We start from the raw sequence: 19,526 nt of genomic DNA on the forward strand, positions 1-19,526 counted from the left end.
TCTTTAGTAAGCGCTTCTTCGGACTTTAAGTTGACGTTGAATCCGAGTAGATCGATCGGGGTGGCTATTCCTAGTAGGCGAGAGTACAAACTTAAAATCGAGTGACCGAGAGTTTTAACGATTTCTTTGCCAAACTTAACTTCGTACAAATTGAATAATTTTTCTTGTTCTTTGGGTGACATGGCTTCGATCTCTTTTATCGTGTATTCTTTTCCGAGGTACTTCTTACTTTCGCCCGAGGCAGCTATCGCGCAAAGGCGGTCTTTTACGTTTGAGCTGATTGCTTCGCTGCTCGCTTCGCTTCGCTCGGTGAATATGCTTTTTATGTCGTCCATTTTAATAATAAGTACTCTTTAAATTTGTTGTAGGTATGCTTTAGTCGTATGTATTCAACTGTATAATAAGTCAAGTTAGCTGCAATAACTAGCTGGACGTATTGTAGCATTGTTATCTATTTACTATAACTAAATTAAATTTTATTATAGCACAGCTGAATTAGCTATGCTCAAGCAAAGGGTAAGTAATTAGTAACTAGTTAATCAACAAAGTAAAACAAATAAATAACTAGCTAAAACGTATTATAACATAGCTATTATTTAGTTACAACTGAGCTGAGTAACTAGCTAAAAAATATTGTAACTTGCGGGCGCTTCGGTATTTAACACCAACTTACTAAATCTCACGGTGCGTAGATGCCTTTTAATTTCCCCTCTCTTTTCATCTGGTACAATGCCGTTCTCGTCCAGACACTGATCAAACGAACCACGGTCCTTGCAATGAAAAATTGCTGTCCAAGCAGTATGCTCGCGAAAATCTTTTAAAACTGAATTGCACTTTTGCGTCAAAAGCCAGCAGCTGTGAAGGTAATGTCTACCCGAGAACGCCATTTTCGACAACGCGCAAACTGAACCACTCTTAGATTTCTTTCGATATTTGATAAACTGATCGGCCGCACAATCGTCGATAATAAATAATGTATTTACACCATCAAATACTCTCTGATAAAGTTCGATGGCCTCGTTTAATTCTAGTCTTTCTCGATCCAGGTCACATAGGTAAACGTTTTCATCGGTGTACACCCACAGTCGTTCTAAATACGTTTTATTCTTAAAAAGCGTTGGGCATATAATGACGATAGCTTCAAAGGTGAATCGGTATTCTGTCTCTAAAAGATTTAAGATCCAGTTAGTCTTCCCGCTGCCAGTTTTGCCCACGATCAAGGCGCAGTGGGGATTCTTAAACATCTGGTTCTCGCTACGCTCATACTCCCTCCGGTCGTTCTCACTTCTTTCATAACTCGCTCGCTCGTTCTCGCTTCGCTCGTAGTTCGCTCGTTCCACTCGCTCGTTCATTTTTAATAAACAAGATTTTTAAAGTTTCCGTCTTCCACCGTTAGTTGAGAGTCCATCACCAGGAATACGTACATCGTCAACGGTCCCGCGGTTTCGGCCGTTCGTTCCATCTGTATAGATATGTCTCCTCCTCCGCCTAGAGGTCTGCCCGATCCGTGAGCCGAGTTATCGTCGGAACTTCTGAAGTCGAGCCATAGACCGTACTTGTCTTTTAGATAGTCCGCCATGTCTACTCCCAACAAGGATAAGTCCGAGACGACCCCTCTAGCCAATTCTTTATCCGAGTCTCCGAAATACTTTGTAACTTCGTTCCAGTGTTGATATTCAAACAGACCCTGTGAGTACAATTGATTTGGTTTTCCTTCGACTGTGACGACCGTTTTAGTGATGTGCGGATTATAAAATTTTTGCGGATTTTTGATCGTCGGGTCTCTGAATAAAATCAACACCCCTTTTAGGCTTCTAATACTCTGGTCGATGCTGATGTTCCACAGCGTGTCTGACTTGTTTACCGCTTGCTTCTTCCACGAGTGAATACGGTCGAAAAGGTAATACATCGTCTTCTTATTTCTCAAGGTTTGGGCCAAGTCTCGGTTGGTGACTACCTCGTATTCCAGGGTCAGATCTGAAATTTGATATTCAGCCGCGGTATCTGACGAATTAACCACTTTGTCGTGCCTGTTAAAAGTTAGTTGATACGTTAGAGGCTCTTTAAACCACGAAGGATAAAATGGAGCGTGATCCGTCAACATAGGCGTGTCTAGTGGAATCGCGTACCTGTTTTTAAAAGCGTCAGCAATTGCTTTGTCCTTACCATCGTTTGCAGCGACATTAGCATCGTCAGCCCCTAGACGTATCTTAGCTACGTTTTCTCTTTCCAAACCAAAATACGCCATATTTTTGGTCTGCGACGGGGGTAACCAATTGTCCTTGAAATTGTGAAATACGTCCGCGTCATAGTAACTTACGATTTTGTTTCCCTGGAGACTCACATTTATTTCCGACACCAGGTTTCTCGCCACGTTGTTATAAACCGTCCGGTTGTCGTCCGAGGCACCGTCGAGATCGAGTTTAAAAGCCAACTTTGCAGTACCGGGTACCATGACTTCGTCCATACCTAAAGAGGGGAATTTTACGTTTAACGTGTGACCCGCGTCTACGGTACTCGGGTTGTGCGTAATGGTGACTTCGCGCCGCTCGCCTTTGATCGCGCGAGGAACTTTAAGTCTGCGACTCGGGTTAAGCTTTTTGGTATACATCTTACTTTTATATAATACAATTCTTATTTTATAATTTTAAAAAGAAAAGAAAACACGACTAACGTTAAACCCGCTGCAAAAAACAGATCTTCATATTTTTCACCTTCTAACATATGGGCGATTTCGTCGATCTTTAGCTGAGTTTCTACCTGTTCGGTTTGAATCTCGATTAATTTATCTTTAATTTCGGTAATACTCGCTTCGCTCGTTGCTCGCTTCGCTTCGCTTCGCTCGTACTCCCTCCAGTCGTACTCACTTCGTTCGTTCTCCATATTTAATTTAACCTTATTTTAAAAATGGCTAGTGCTTTAATGATGGTTGGAGGAGCGATAGTAAACGCCTTAGCATTCACGGGCTCAAATTTTTTATTTGGCAGTTTATCAAAAGATAACAACGTCGACGAAGAACAAAAGCGTCACGACCTCGCGTTAGAACAATTGGAGCAAGCAAAACAAGAGTGGGAACAAAAACGCGTAGACATGCAAGACTTTTTAAATGAACGAAGTCAACAAAAACTCAGGAGTCAGCAAACATTTGTAAAAGTAGACGAAGGGTCGCGGGCTTATTCAGAATTGACCGGTAAGAGTATTATTCCGTTACCACCAGAGCCTAAGTTGTCCGATTTTTACGAGCCTTCCGAAGATCAAAAAATTCGCGAGTTTGTTTGGATTATAGGTGGAACTGCGATAGTCGGGTTGTTGGCTTACCAGTACTCCCTTCGGTCGTAGCTCGCTTTGTGTAACTTATTTTAAAATGGAGAGAGAATTTTCAAAATTGTTTTACAGCCCGCAAGGCTACTGGCGAGGAGAAAGTGCTGTCGATCGTCTACACAAAAAGACCGGTGCGGACAAATCAGTTATTAGGAAGTGGCTAAAAAAGCAGGCCGTTTGGCAAATATACTTACCCGCACCACATTACGTACCCAGACCTACAATGTTGCAATCAGAATCGGTCGAACCTAATTACGCGCATCAAATGGACGTTTTGTATTTACCCTGGGACCGAGTTAAAAGAAAAACATTTAAGTACGCTTTAACCGTGGTAGACGTGGGTTCGCGGTATAAAGAAGCAGAACCGTTGACCAGTAAAACCGCCGAACAAATGAGTGAAGTAATAAAGAAGATTTATTCGTGATCACCTCTGACCTGGCCCAAATTCGTAATGGTAGACTCGGGATCTGAATTCAAAGGCGAGTTTAAAAAGTTAATGACAAAAAATAAAGTACAAATTCAAGTGGGTGAACCTGGGGTACACAGATCTCAAGGAATTGTAGAAAGGTTTAACCGTACTTTAGCCGAAAGGTTATTTGGCCACCAATACGCTCAAGAAATGTTAAACGTGGGTGTGCGTAACGTGGAATGGGTGGAACGTTTGCCTCAGGTCGTGAAATCGTTAAACGCGGAAAAAACGCGGTTAATAGATGCCGTTCCTGCAGAAGCTATAAAATCAAAGCGAGTGAACCAAGAACCAAGTACACCTGTAAGCGAGCGCCAGCGAGCTACGAGCAAAGCGAGTATTCCTCCAGACGCAGTCGTCAGGTACCTCTATTACCCGGGTGAGCAAGAGGGCGGCACCGTCAGAAGGGCAACAGATCCGATATGGTCCGTGGACGTCTACCAAATTGAAAAGCGCACCAGTCAATTTAAACGAGTGAAAGGAAAACGCGTCAAAACGGGCCCAACATTGTACTACCTATTAAACGGCCCGAATAGGAGTTTCGTCAAAGAGGAACTTCAGGTAGTACCCGAGGATACCGAATTACCGGAGTAGGTAATAACTACCTGTTGATTAGCTTATGCCCGTCAGCTCGCTGCGCTCGCTTATGCCCGTAAGCCAACGTATCGATTCCATTTGATAATATGTAGCGCTTTGTGTCCAACGGCGACAAACTAAGTTTATTTTGTGAAATGGTGAACATCCGATGTTTATCCGATCTAAATAGTTGTTGTTTATTGAAATGAGAAACCCTTTCAAATAGGCATCTTTTATACATCTCGTGGGTCAATCGTTTCTCGGTTACTACCTTGGAGACCCCTTTTGCCTTCTTTAAATTGTGATCGGTAGTTAAGATTGAATACATTTTTGGCCTAATACAAACGGCTTCTAAAATTGTTTTACCGCCAAACTCGTCTTTCATTTTACCTATGACTTTTTTATTTTTGACGCTGTAAAGCGGATGACCCGGTGGATAATTACTAAAGTCAAACAAATGGCGCTTTTCGTTTAGGTAACCAGTTAAATCGTCAGAGCTTTGCTCGATTTGAACTAATAAAGAATCAGTGTCCGTGTAAAGTAACCGTACTTTTTCACCAAAAGTTGTTTTTAGTTCGTTGTAGTAGAAATCGTACATTAACGTTTTTGAGATATCGAGAATGCTTACACCGCAATAGATTGGCTTATTTAATTTTGTTTTGGTTCGGTACATCTCCACAAACGAAAGCTCACAGTTCCCAAATGGTACCGTCGATTTATAATTCGGTTTATACGTTAATTTTTTGTATTTGACGGCGTCTTGTTCGTCCCTTAGGAGGTGGCCGTCAATTCGATGTCTTACATTTTCCATCGTCTTGCCAAAGACCGAGTTGTTCATCAATTTAAAAAAGTCTTTCTCAAAATCATTTTTTGCTTTCTTGCGCAATTTTGTGTTTTTATCGATGTAGCTCTTCATCCACGGCTTTTGGCGGAAACGCAGTACCCGGTGAACTTCTTTGATCCACAACCCTAGTTTGAGATATTTTTGTAATGTACGATAGTGAACCACGTATTTTTCTTTGGTGCCGAGAGTAGCCACTAGTTTGTCTACCGAGGTCACTTGCTCGCCATTACCAATTAAATCCTGTTGGTAACTCGAAAACCATTCGTTCGGCACCGACATGTTTTCGGGTGCAAGTGGAAAGTCATTATGTTTGTCATGGTGACGTTCCGGGTAATCTAAAGAGATCTCAAACATGTAACCGTAGTCGTCAGTTAGTCGCAACTCTTGGATGTAATAGTAATTAAATTTTTCTAAGTCTGTTTCCCAGGTAAATTCCCCTACGGGTAGATATTTGCTCATCGCCCAGCCGTATAAATTATTTGCGTCTAGGTACATGATCTGTGACTCTGGCTTATTTGGGTCGTAGTCGGGTAATTCTGGACTATTAGCTTTCGCGTATCGCTTTGCGCCCACACTCGAGATACCACCTCTTTTGGCCCTTTCAAAGAACAAGTGCTTGTCAATGTCTGTCAATAGTTCCAATTGTATACCCGAATGCTTTAACAATGCATCCCACGACAGGCCTGGCGCCGTATAATAGTTGGCTGGGTCAAGGCCGTAGTTCTTCTTGCATACCTTCCGGAAGTTCTCAAATACACCCGCTAACAATAGCACGTCCGTTTCCACGTATAAGTCGTGGTAGTCCCCCAAGTTTTGACAACCAAAGGCTTCCCATACTGTCTCTGCACGAGTGTATTCTTGCTCGGTTATCCCTCCCTGCTTCAGAGAACTATAGAAAGCGTCTATAGGCGGTAGTTGTCTCTCTTGGAACCGATCAAAGGAGTCTATATACTCATAGGGGTAAATTCCCTTTTCCAAGAGTAAATTTGGGTTATTTGGAAACCTTTCACAAAGTAATTTAAAATCATCTGGTGAACAATTTTTAACCAACCGATCTAGCGAAGCCGCCATGAAATGAAAGGAGTCTAAAAATCTGAGTTGGCCAAAAGAAAACGAAATGTAGTTCTCGGTATTTTTAGCGATCAACTTAATTGATTTCCCATAAAATTCGTGAGCACCCTGCATAATCAAGTGCGCATCGTATTTCTCCAAGTTGTGTAAGATAACCGGAATAGGTGTTTGGTCGGGCACTATTCTTAACTTGAGATTACAACTAGCGTGCGCTGGGCCTCGGTACCTCCCCGTCACGTGACAATGATCGCGAACTTTTCTAAAATTGTTGATGGGCTTTTCGCAATCTAAACATTTCCACTCTTTGAACCCAGCTTCATTTTTATGACAGAAAGCAATTTTGTCAGCTTTTGTCTCAGGTGGTTTTGGAATATCACATTGACAGTGAGATTCATACTCACTTCGTTCATCCGCTTTCGCCCGATCTATCAACTTTTCGCAGATCCAACATCTATTACATTTTTCGTAAATTTTTTGTAACTCGGGTGACCAGATCAACTTCGCTTTGTTTTTAAACGTTTCGTTTATTTTTTCTTCTTCCTGAGAAAGTGATTCTACAAAATTAACAGCCGCGTCTTGGCCTCTATATGTTTTTCGACTAGTGCAAACTCCATCGCATCTAACGACAGCGTATGAGTAACCGCAAGGCTTGTGAATCTGTGTTTTAACCGTATTTGTGTCAGTCAGCGGTAATTTTTCTAAAACAGACTCAAAATCGGCGTAAATGACAAAAGGCGCGTCTTGCTTATTTTTGTAATTTTTGAACTTGAGTATATTCTCGCCTTTGACTGGCATTTCGACTTTACACGTAGGAACGTTTAAGCCTTGGCAATCTTCTTTGTGGCTGGCTAACTTTTCTTCAGTTAGGAAATGTGTCATGCACTTGAAACACCAGTATTTTTGGCCGTCGTGTTTATTGATGTCACCCGTCAACCGAGAAAAGTTTTTAATCCAACAGTAGTGGTTTTCGTCACCTTTGTTAAAGTAAAGTAAATTGATTGGTTCTCGCTGCGCTCGTAGTCCGCTCGCTTCACTCGCTCCTTCTTCTTGACGCTTGCTTTTGTGGAGAATGTAAATACCGTCTTTTTTGGTGTAACCAAACACATTGATTGCCAAGTTATTTTGCGATTCGATACGAGGGATTTGTGAAATCGGTGTTGGAAAGCTTATGTTTGTAAAATTTAGACCGTCTGCTTCTGACCGGTAAGTCGAAGGCCGCTCGTCATGTATTTTATATTTTGAATTTGTTTCTAGCTGACTTTTGACTCCGTCTGAATACAGCTTTAAAGCTGCTCTCAACGCCCATCGGATACATTCTTGATCTTTATTTTGGACGTTTATGATTGCTTTTTTGTCTAACAGTTCCTTAGGCAACGGAATGTAAGAAGAACCCACTGGATTATATTTAACCACGTTGATGTAAAAAGCGACAACCTTGTCAAAGATCCAACCCGAGCCTTTTTGTGTATGAGCCTCCACCTGTTCGATTTGTTCTTCGGGTTGCTTAGCAAGTGCATTTTTAACGCTTGGTTTACTCGTTACTACGTCTTGATCACTCTGAAAGGGAAAGGTGCCATAGTCAATCGTTCCGTCAATTTTTTCCAATCTAAACTGCACTTTAAGATGTGTTTGTAATTTGTAACTCCCGATTTCTTTGAGTTCAGCTAACGCTGTTTTCTCTATCAACTGCTTGTAAAAATAAAAAAAATGTATTAAATCGTCTTCATAGAAGCGAGGAATCAACTCCCAATTACGAAAATTATCTTTAAAACGCCTTATACGTTTAATGTCTACTTCCTCCAGTTCTTTAGGTTGTGTATAAGCTTTAATCGCATCAATAAAGTCCTGTTTGACGTATCTGTCTTTGTTTGCATAAGGAATATTATATTTTTGTACCGTTTTCAACAGCTGCCGATATGACTGACGCGGGAGATATCTAAATTGTTTTTGATCTGCCCGTATAGCTTCAATGAGCTCGGGTTTAGTGTGAGATTTACGGGTGATTGCCGGTAATGAGATGTTATACCGCTTGACAAAATCTTCTAAAAACGCTTTCTTAAATCGATTAAAGTTCGTTAGTAGAGGCCGGTGTTGTGGGTTGCTCATGTCTCTATTTATATGTAGATCTCTAAAATTTTCATCATTTTTTCTGACGCCTTGACTTGACATGTTTTTTGTATGTTTATATATAGACCATTTATTTAAGGCGGTTGTAAATATAGCGTGTTTTGCTTTGAACAGAGCCATGCTTTAAGTAGAGGTCACGAGTTCAGACCGGAAAAGCAAGGGGAAATCCCTTTTTGTTTGTGAATGAGTGCCGATTGCCAGTCACGAGTTGTTTAGCCAGCCGGGGTCAAAAGTTGAGTGGAAATCCCCGGCGCTAGTCACGAGTTGTTTAGTCAGCGAGCAAACGAGCGGCGCCGGGGTCAAAAGGTGAGCGAGCGTAGCGAGCGGTGTGTGCGATGGGTAAAAGAGATTTTGGCTCAAAATGTATAATATTTAGAGCCAGATTTTAGGGGGGTCGATGAGGTACCCAGGTGTTTTTGCTAAAATCTTGAATTTAAGATTTTTAGGGAATTCCCCGAGATTTTTGGGTCGTATAGGTACCCAGGGGTTTTTGCTGAAAACGGTGAAAAGGGGCGCTTGGTCCAGAACTGTCAGTTCTCTACTACTCCTTGTAAGATAACTCACTCACATAACTGGATTACAAGCACTTGACTAGTGCTATCTCGCACCCTTATTTATCCAATACACCTTGCAGTGTAAGCAGCGGTATAAGACCATTGGCGTTGTGCTATTTGTAAATGAAGATTCATCCATTGTACTTTTAATGAGGATTTCTTATTTTAATACGTCAAGGAATATTTGCTGATCTGGAGAGGTACATCGATGAAAACACTCAAGTATCAACTAGTCACTAGAATGGAATGTATTATTGTGAAATAGTTGACTTAAGTTGTATATTTGCCCCAATCAAGTTGGTAAGGTAACGCTACACAGAGCAGAAACCCTCGAAGAAACGACTCGCAAATCATCCGTTTGCAAGTTGACAGAATTGTCACGAGAGTGTATAAGAACGTGCTGGCTGCCAAAGTATCATAATTATTGCTGAGCCTTAAACCTTTATTCGCGGATCCAGGAACTGTTTTTTAAGTACAAGGAGAAACAGGCAATTTTGGGCGGCTTTTTTATTTCTCTTCCTCTCAAAAGCATAACCCCCGATGTCTCACCGCCCCTCAGAAACGCATAAAATTGATTTATTACAAGTTCGATCCCGCGTACAGTCATTCCCCAGGTAAAAACGGAAATGCTGCCCCATCAAACAATAATTTTTGATAGGTTTTGTACGATGTGCACATATTTTTAGCGTACATAAAATTGTACAAGACTATAAAGTAGGAATTGCGTCTTTCTCTATTTGGGCGGCTGATATTAATGAGCTGTAGTTTATACCCATCTCTTCCTGATAATTCACAATTTTGATGAAGCATAGGGATTCATTTCGAAGGAGGGTCACAGGCTGGAAAGGGTACGACATTGTGGCAGGGAAACCCAACTTAATTCTTGAGAAGGGCATGAGTTATGCATATACTAGGGGCCAGGGATGTTATAAAGTGTCAGGCTGGGATGTTATAAGCTGTCAGGCTATGTTGCAAAGTGACAGATTGCAAAGGGTTGGAGATTTTGAAGGAACCACAAAATACAATTATTTTCTTACAGCCTTTAAAATTTCACAGTGTTTCAATTAACCTTATTTGAATTTTTTGTTTTACTTTTTTATCTGATTTGGGGGCTTTATTGGGTTTTAAGTCAATATAAATCTGCATATTCATAAGCAAACTGTGATGTTGTCCAAGGCAGTGAACAGTTTGATTTTTACGATTTCTTAGTTTAAATTTTCATTTCTTTTGCAACCTATTGTTGTACAAGTAAGTAGCAGTAAATCCAGCAGGCAATCTTTTTCGTGAAATCTTTTGAAAATCAAATTTGAGGTTCAAAATTGGAACATGGAAACATGTCAACTGAACAGCATCTGCCTTTAATTTTGGTCACACGACCAGCACCGTCACCAGTCCAGAAAAGCTAATTGGGCAATTATGTTTTAAAAATTCAATTGTCAGTCAATTTAACTCAAAATAGATTTTGAAACTGTTCTCATGCTTTGCAAAACAGGTTAACAATGCCCAAAATGCGAGCCAGTAAAAGTTATCAAATGGATTCTTAAAAGGAAAATTATGACACTGGCATATATATGGATGGCAGAAGTGGGCGAAGTGCAACATCGGGACGTTGTTAACTGGATAATAATTCAAAATTCCGAAATGAGGACAAACCGACCGACCGACCGACCAACCAACCAACCAACAAACAAACAGAATTATTTGATGAAAATCCCAGTCCGCGGTACAGCAAGTGGGCCCGGAGGTATTAAACTAATGTTGTCACTTTTTTCTTTGATTAAACAGAGCTTCTTTTCCCATTTGGTGCTGAAGAAGGAGATGTATTTCTTGCACCAAACGACGATGGAAGCTCTGGAGAGATTCCGATTTCTATCCCTTTCCCATTCTTCGATCGCAACCACGACACTCTCTTTGTAAGTAGCATGCCTAATTTAATGGTTGCAGAGTGGGCCTACGACCAGGCACTTTGTCAGGGCTTTGCTTGCCTGTTAAAGGATTTCACACTGTTTGAATCAATCATAGAAAGGCTAAAAGCAATATTAATTCGGGAGTATGGGAATTGAATCAATTTAGGAATACTTACATGAAATATTATTCGGTGCATTTATCTTATACTTTTAATACTCCAGTTTCGTATTTTTGACCAATTTCAAAAAAAATCATCCCTATATTCCGCAGAGTAATTATTTTGCGACATTCTTTTGATTTCGAGTTGCATGTAATGCTTTGATTTAAATTATACTCCAACCAACGTCTTTGGCTTTTCATTAACTGAAGTGTTTTCCTTTTGGCAGAAGTATTTGCATCCGTTTCGATATAACTTTCTTCATATTTTTCCTTGCAACGTGTCTCTTTCGTTTCTGTTATTTTTTGCCGCAATTGTCTGCCTTCTATGACGTTTCAAACTACTAGATATAATTGTACATTGGATTGCAAGTAATTATTTGGTCTGAAATCTTTTTAGGTTAACACCAACGGCGTTATATCCTTCCTCATCCAAGTGTCACAGTTTACTCCGTCGCCATTCCCACTGGATGGAGACAGGCGAGTGGTGGCAGCATTCTGGGGTGATGTGGATATCACGCTTGGGGGGAACGTGACCCATCGTGAGCTTCATCGCACGCCGAGCAATGAACAATTGTTTAACAAGGCCGATAGTATCATTAGACGTGGCTTTATCGACCAGTCTAAGTTTTCAGCATCCTGGATGTTCATCACCACTTGGCATGAAGTGCCTTTCTACGGAGCCCATGCTGAAGCCCTTGACATAGTAAGCACAAACTCTGAAAAAAAAATTGACAGAACACTTAAGGAAAGACCGGTGTGCTTCATACAGTACTAAGACTAGTTTGAACACAACTACTGTATCGTTAGAATCTCTTCCCGACCTTTAATATGGTAGCTGCAATGTCGCGTTTAAACGCCGAGCAGAAAGGGCAGAACACGTTTTTAATCATCAACAGAGCACCCATAACAGGTGTTTTTAATACTAGTATATACCAAGTTAACGTCGGATTTTCTTATGCCAAAAAGCTGCTGTGGGCGGCTTTTCCCCTCAAATTCTTCAAACGTGCAATTTATTTATGACGTTCATATAATACACAGGAAGGCACAGCTCTTGGGTTCAGGCATCAGTAGTTTCATTCATTTTCCCGTTTGTCTAACTGCCCTGCCTGGTAAAAATTGTGGTACAGGCCCGCACGTCAACCGGTTCGCATACATAAGGTCCATAGCTTATAAAGGCGTCAGCCGTGGCCACGTGTATTTTTGTCAATTGTTTTTATACAAAGGAGTTGCTGGTTGAAATTATGTAACCTTATCTCTTTTGTAAGTGTTGTTTCCCTCCCTAGCAAATCTGCTCACCTAAAGAAAGAAGGTCTTTATAGCTCCTCTGTGTATGGTGTGGGCTCCCAATTCAATTATAATTACTGAACCGTTTTATTGTTGATTGATGGTGGGTCCACTTAGTATAGCCTTGCATTGAGTTCTTGCATTCTTTGACCCAACAAAACACGACGTGTTAACACTTTAAATGCGGTATGAAAGAAAATCTAAAACAGTTAATTAACGCATCCACCGTGGAACAAATAACAAAAATTGTGTGTGTTTAGTTTATCCAGTGTCATTTTTCTAAGGATGATACTAATGTGACCTCGAATTCTCTCAATTTTCTTCAGACGAACACATTTCAGGCTTTGCTAGTGACCAACGGGAGACATTCATTCGCCGTTTACAACTATGACGAAATTCGTTGGACGACCGGCACAGCAAGCGGTGGGAACAGTTCAAATGGACTTGGAGGTACCCCAGCTCAAGTAAGTGCTAAGTTCCTTATTTTTTCAGCGCTTAGAAAACAAAAATGAAGGTTTGCAACGAGCAACGTGTTTTACAATCGGTAGCTGCTATCGTCGTCAGTGTCGGCAAGGACGTTCATAGATTGAGCTCCATTCTGATTGGAGAGCAAACCGGCATATCTTGGGGCTTTAGCGCAGATACATGTATATGTTTTTCTGCCTTGAAGGTATCTGATACGCATTATTCTATTTCTTACTCTGCACTCTCAATACATGTATATGTTTTTCTGCCTTGAAGGTATCTGATACGCATTAATCTATTTCTTACTCTGCACTCTCAATACATGTTTATGGACCGTGAGAAAGGGAGAAATTATGCTAATGGTATCAGCTCCTCTGATATCCAAACGAAAGAAGAGCCATATTTTCTTTTGCTAATATAGGTTGGGTTCAACGCCGGTGATGGCTTCACCTTCTACGCTGTTCCCGAATCCCGAACAGACGAGATCGTGGACATCGACGAAGATTCAAATGTCGGCACTACTGGGCGCTTTCTTTTTCGGATTGACAGTAGCGATATCGTTGATTCTGGTTGCAACTCAGAAGGTAGAAAAAAATCATTTATAAGGATGTAAAAAACTGATTGCAATTCACGATTATTTGCAGTACAAACTTGAGATCTTACCATGCAACTTTTCCTCCCGATGTATAGGAAGCCTGGCTGTCTTTCCTGTTTCTGCCTCGATGCTTGGCGGAGATATTGTCCACATTTCGGGGCCATGTCTCGACGCATCTTCCAACATCGTGTGCCGCTTCGCCGGTGTCGAAGTACCTGGAGAAGTAATATCTAACACCACAGCCAGATGCGTCAGCCCGTTGGTATTTGAAGTCGGTCGTCTGCCGCTGGAGATGTCAACCGATGGCGGAGAATTCTTCAATTTCACAGGGCTTTTTACGTACCGTATGTAGCATTGTCAACTACTGAGAAATTGTACATGTATGCTGCTTAATACCATACAAAGTGCTTAACTTGTTCTAAATAATAAAAAGGCACCTTTCTGTCATCATAACCCCTTTATCCTCTGCATGTTACTTCCACAGTAAGTCCCGAGGATATGACTCCGCTTGTCAAACAACAAGATGCTGCAGATTGGCTGAACCAGGAAGTACTGACCGTCACATGGAATACTGAGCTATTACAAGGCTATGTGGACGATGTTCGGGTCTCTGTCTATGCCTACGAAGAGAATTTACTCACAGGAGAACTGAAGTTCCCATTTGTGTACGCCCTGTACGGTGTCGCCGAGGAGCAATCTGTGCCTTACAGCGCCGGGCAGTTCAGCTTCATTCGTCCACGTGCACCTAATGGAGCCCAGTATACAGTCGGGGCCATCCGCGTGTCCCAGTATGTAGGACAAGATGAAGTGGCGAAGTAAGTTTGGTAGATGCGTTGCTTGCCCGACCACTGAGTGGCGAGAGTACGCAGTATAAGTCACAAGGACAACCTTCCTAACCTTATGAGTTTCTTTTGGAAGAATACAGAGCTTGGGACTGTTGGTCAATTCGAACCATTTTTGTGGCTAACTTCACTGTTAGCCTTCGTTTTAGTTCCTTTAGTTCCAATCTGATAATGTTATAATTTCAAGAGTCATCTTTTTGGCATTGTGAACTGTGGATGTAATGTTTTGGCCGGCAAACACAGAAAAAGTTTCAAATTGAGTTGAACTCAAATTCAGATGTTTGATAGTGGAATAATATTGACAAAAATGACTGCCACTGCTGCCTCTGATTTTTTCAAGGAACCTGCCGGGGATGTGGAGCGACATCCACAACCTCCACTGGCTCTACCCAGTTCCTGACCCTTCAGCATGGTGTGGGAATTGGTTGGAGGAGGCCCAGCTGGACCTGGAGTTCCTTGCAGTAACCGAGCCTTGCCCGTGCACGCTGACCCAGGCTCTGGTAGACACAGGCCGGTTCAGCGATCACCCTCTCTGCAATTCCCCAGAGAGTTGCGAGGTGTCGAAGCCCGGTGCCGTTCACTGTGTCAGGGTCGACACCGCAAGGTTAGTGCAGTGATTGTCCACGTCAACCTCTGGGATTTTCACATCCATCAAGGAACGTAGGCGGCAATAAGATAATGGGTTTCTTATGTTGTCCGAAATGTATTCGACCATGGTACGTGTGCGATGGAAGTCCAAGGATAATCTCAACATCCGTTTCCCTATGCGGTGCGTCATGTGGGACAACTGGCATTAGCCAAGACTGTTTACAGGCTCCTAATAATCAGTAAAGCAGAAAGTAAATAGTGGCAAATTAATTGGTAATTTTTGACAATTTTGGATGTAATTTCCTCAGCATGTTTGTAAAGTTTTAAATAAAACAAATCTAAACTTCCATTTTACACAAACGGAGATCATCCACGCTATCGTTGCTTCTTTTTTTACAGTGAGTTGGGAAGTGGGCAAGAGTGTTGCTATGGCAACGACAACAATATTCTGGACGTGTTAAAGAGTACAGGCGGTGGTTTTGCTCTGCGAAGACATCAAGGGGGCGTTGCACCATATAAAGTAATAATCATGAAATGAAAGTTGACTAGCGAATTACGAAATTACTTTGTTGCTTCACTATATTTCTTTTTCAAATACTGCTTAAAGTTGATTCTTTCCTGTCAGTTCGATAATTAATCTTCCTGTCCAGGTAGCTGGCCGTGTTCCTTACCTCTCTCATTGGTTAGCGGATATTCTTCCATTGGAGCACTGCTGTATGTTCTCGGAGTTGTTTTGTCAGATGTACAAATTGATGCGGCCTTCTCAGACCTGCGAAAACTACGAGCCACCCCGACCTGGTAAGCAACCTTTAGTATTTAGATTGTGCAGCAAGGAAACAGATGATACCTTATACATGTACATGCCTGCTTGCAGTTTAGATAACATTATAGCGGTTGGGAAGTAAACAGAGCTGTAGCCTTTGACCTACTCAACCCTCCCTTTAGGATTTCACGGTCCCTGTCTTTGCTCAAACTTTTACAGCAATTGGAACTGGGGATCCCCATCTGTTTACCTTGGACGGAATAGAATACACCTTTAACGGCGTGGGTGAATACACCTTGCTGGAGACCTGTGATAGTATGCTGGAGCTCCAAGCGAGAATGGCCGTGCTGCAGCCAGGTAAATCCAGCCGATGAAGTGAAATTTAGTAACCAGGCTGCATCCGAAAAGATTGCTGTGGTCGTACTAGAATATATGCCGATGGGGGACACTGGCTGGAAGCTGTTGTCTTTTTTGCATACACGTGTATCCAACTGCTGGCCGCAGCCAGACATTCGGACAGCAGCCTTAATGATTCCTAATAGTGCCACCGCAGTCTATCATTGAAAAAGGAACGGGGTAATGGGGAGCATAGTCATATTGTACTTTGTAGAGGTCCTGCGGCCTGCAGGGACTGGCAGTTCGTACCTCGGCGAGATCGTTCTTACAGATCATCAGCCGCGAGATAACAACGGATGACTGCTGATGGGATTCGGCTCTCCCGCCGAACAATTAACTGGGAATATAATAGCTATGGCTCGGCATTACACGTAGGTGACATTCTCATGGATACCTTTTACATTTCATACTGTTTCAGGTCAGAAAGCAACAGTCATCACAGCTCTGGCGGCAGTTCACAGAAACGAATCCGACCAAGTCCACATTGAAGTCAGTGAGCGACGCGGCATTGATGTGTGGTTCCGCTCACGAGGGAACGAGAGCGGGTGGTCGATAGTCGATTTTGAGGAGACGCAAATCAGACGGGCCGAGTTGGAGGGTGAGTGCTTCAGGATCAGCATTATGGGTGCTGTCCACGAATTTAAATGAGAATTCTTGTCAGCTTGTTAGTGTAGTATGTTGAGGGGGCTCCGCGTAGAGCCGGGGTATCAATTGTCTCTTGACAGACGAACAGATGCCCTGAGACACGGCTGTCTGATTTTGATGATTCTGGCATTTATTCCAGCTCTCCCAAAATTTGAGTAGACTTCCAGTCAGTCACAGCAGGTACAGGTAATAAATGATGTGAAAGTGATGAGTATCCCCCCTGATTCAAGAATTATCCCCTGGCAAACATATAGTGGTGAGTCTTCCCTCGTGACACTCACGGCGCCATGTCGTTTTCCAGTGTCAGCAACATGTAACAACAACCCAACTCCCCAAAACGACAACTTTTTACGTACGTTCCAACGGAAGACCCCAATTCTATTGTTCTCCCTGACCCGAGGTCACACACCGTCTTCCCAGATACAAGGTCTATTTTTAGTACATACATACGGATACCAGGTACTCAATTTAGAACAACGGAGCGCCCTCTCGTGATATAAATACCATTATACCAACGAGTTCAATAGTCAAATGTGTACGTGCTTAATACTGAAACTTATTTGTTGCTGAAACCCTTCCGCTACATCCTCCCCTACTTTAACGATCTGCGCCTGAAGATCGCAGGGATTACTAATCAATACAAACTATGATTTTTTTAACAATTTCAGTTAAATAAACAGCAAAACAGACCATGTAACACAATGTGTCCATTTGTACAATGATAACTCCTGCTACTCTTAGCAAAGCAGAATACTGACATACATCAAGTTAGAAAGTAGACCCAGAGGGGTTTTTTTGGTCAATTTACAAAACTCGAAATTCAAAAAACTTAACAAGCCGGCTGAGTGTCTTCTCGTAATGCATCATACCCAACTGGTTTAAGTGTACCCCGTCAAGGATAAAGCTAGGATTTCTCAGGGACCTGTGTCGCCACAGCCACCATCTATCCTCTGTGAATGTTGAACACTCTAGCAACTCATTGAAACATTGTACTCTTTCATTGAACTCTTCTAATGAAACTTGGTAACTTCTCATGCCACTTGTTCGTGGTAAAACGGGTAAGAATACAACAACTTCTGGCGTAATACCCCAACTTGAAAACTCTTTAACTAATTTACACATAGAGACATGTACCGCCTCCGGACTATTCTCCCTAGAACACAGATCATTGGTTCCCAGATCAAGAATAAGCACCTTAGGTGAAGCCTCCCTAAGTTGATTCAAATATCGCTGAGGGTCTCTTAGCACACGGCCAATTGTGAGACCACCCTCCCCAAGACACTTTATCGAATAAGTACCTCTCGACAACTCAATATCAAAATATCCACGCTGGTGGCGAAGGCGTTTAACAAAACTATGTCCAAACAATACAAACATGTGAACTACTTCCATTGGTAGTGGGACTCACCAACACACATTGCCCGCTTGATTACACCCAATGATTAACCACAAACCTGACTACGGTGGCTGTAGACACTGCGCTGCTATCCAGTTGGGGCGCCCGCAAGGAAGCTGGATACCCCAGTCCTTCCCAACAGTCGGCCTTTAAACCAACCTTCAGCCATACACAGGGAACTACCAACCAACCCTTGGTATTAAATACTCAGCGCACCGCTGACCTTGGCAAATGAAATGGGTTCTTATGCTTCCCACGGGTACTCCGCTTGGATCTCCAAAGAGGCTTTACATCCCTACTAGACCCCGTGGCTGGCTCCCCTACTTTATGTTGGTCAACCAGCTTCGCACCCAAACTCGGAGTCTGCTCTGCAGCATTACCACTGGTTTCAATAAAACCCCAATCAGCGTCATCTGACTCAGTTTCACTACTACTGCTTGACTCCCCAAATTCTGGCGGACAAACCCGTAACAACCTTCTGTGAACACTCTTTTGTTCCCCTCCCAGTAATGGTCGGATGTGATACACATCACCATGGTCATTAACTCCAACAACTACATAGGGTGTGCTCTCATATGCATTTGCCAATTTGTGTCGCCCCCGAAATGCACATTTCTTCAACAACACTTGTGTACCAGTTCCAATAGGTTTTGTAGTAGCTTTCACATCGTAAGCAGCCTTGTTACGGTTACAAACCTTAGCTACTCTATCACTGACTAGTTCGTTAGCTCTATCAATTAACTGTGACTGCTCTTTTACAAAGTCTTGGCCCCAATCACTGTCAGTTTTCCCAAGAAGCTGATCTAAAGGAATAGTTGGTTCTCTCCCAAACATGAGAGTATACGGTGCCTCCCCAGTCACACAATGTGGCGTGGCATTATATACAAACACTAAATGAGCCAAGAACTCAGGCCACTTGCGTCTATCCCGCTCACTAAGGGACTTGATTAATCCGAACAATGTTCTATTGAACCGTTCTGCCTGTGAATTTCCTTCAGGGTGATAGGGTGTTGTTCTAGATTTAGTTATCCCATACAAAGCACAAAGTTCCCGGATTACTTCCCCTTCGAAATTCCTTCCCTGATCGCTATGTATTCTACTAGGGATCCCGAAACGAGTGAACCAGAGCTTTGGCTACCGTAACAGCAAGTTGATCTTTGCAAGGTACCGCCTGCACAAATCTGGTATAAACATCTGTAATGACAAGAACATCTTCATAACCACCCTTTCCCTTGTCAAGCTTCACAAAGTCAATCGCCACAACCTCGAGCGGTCTAAACGCAAGTAGGTGACGCATAGGCGTCCTGGGTTTAGGTTCCATGGCCTTCGCGGTTATACACTGCCTACACTGACTAATATAACGGCGTACCATGGTAGCCATGTTGGGCCAATAGACTCGCCTCCTTAAGAGTGAGCAAGTCCTGGTAACACCCTGATGTCCCCATCCATCATGACAACCCTGCATCACCCGAGGGATGAGACATTTCGGCAGTAAAATCTGAAACAACTCTCCATGCAATGGATCG

At 42.4% G+C, this 19,526-nt stretch overlaps 1 protein-coding gene across 1 annotated transcript in view; it reads left to right on the plus strand.

Moving 5' to 3' along the window:
• LOC147800561 (protein mesh-like) overlaps window positions 1–19,288 on the plus strand; it is a 31,982-nt gene extending 12,694 nt beyond the window's left edge. Inside the window, exons 2-13 of the mRNA XM_087134766.1 lie at window positions 10,745–10,872; window positions 11,424–11,729; window positions 12,637–12,774; window positions 13,197–13,359; window positions 13,466–13,714; window positions 13,855–14,185; window positions 14,553–14,816; window positions 15,200–15,320; window positions 15,451–15,598; window positions 15,783–15,920; window positions 16,378–16,557; window positions 19,104–19,288. Coding sequence (XP_086990892.1) covers window positions 10,745–10,872; window positions 11,424–11,729; window positions 12,637–12,774; window positions 13,197–13,359; window positions 13,466–13,714; window positions 13,855–14,185; window positions 14,553–14,816; window positions 15,200–15,320; window positions 15,451–15,598; window positions 15,783–15,920; window positions 16,378–16,557; window positions 19,104–19,288 — 2,351 coding nt within the window. The remainder of the gene's footprint in view (window positions 1–10,744; window positions 10,873–11,423; window positions 11,730–12,636; window positions 12,775–13,196; window positions 13,360–13,465; window positions 13,715–13,854; window positions 14,186–14,552; window positions 14,817–15,199; window positions 15,321–15,450; window positions 15,599–15,782; window positions 15,921–16,377; window positions 16,558–19,103) is intronic.
• The last annotated feature ends 238 nt before the right edge of the window (window positions 19,289–19,526 follow it).

This window comes from Acanthaster planci, linkage group LG01, assembly GCF_054643075.1.
Source record: "Acanthaster planci isolate LZ-2023a linkage group LG01, COTS_SCS, whole genome shotgun sequence".
In the NCBI taxonomy this organism is placed as follows: domain Eukaryota; kingdom Metazoa; phylum Echinodermata; class Asteroidea; order Valvatida; family Acanthasteridae; genus Acanthaster; species Acanthaster planci.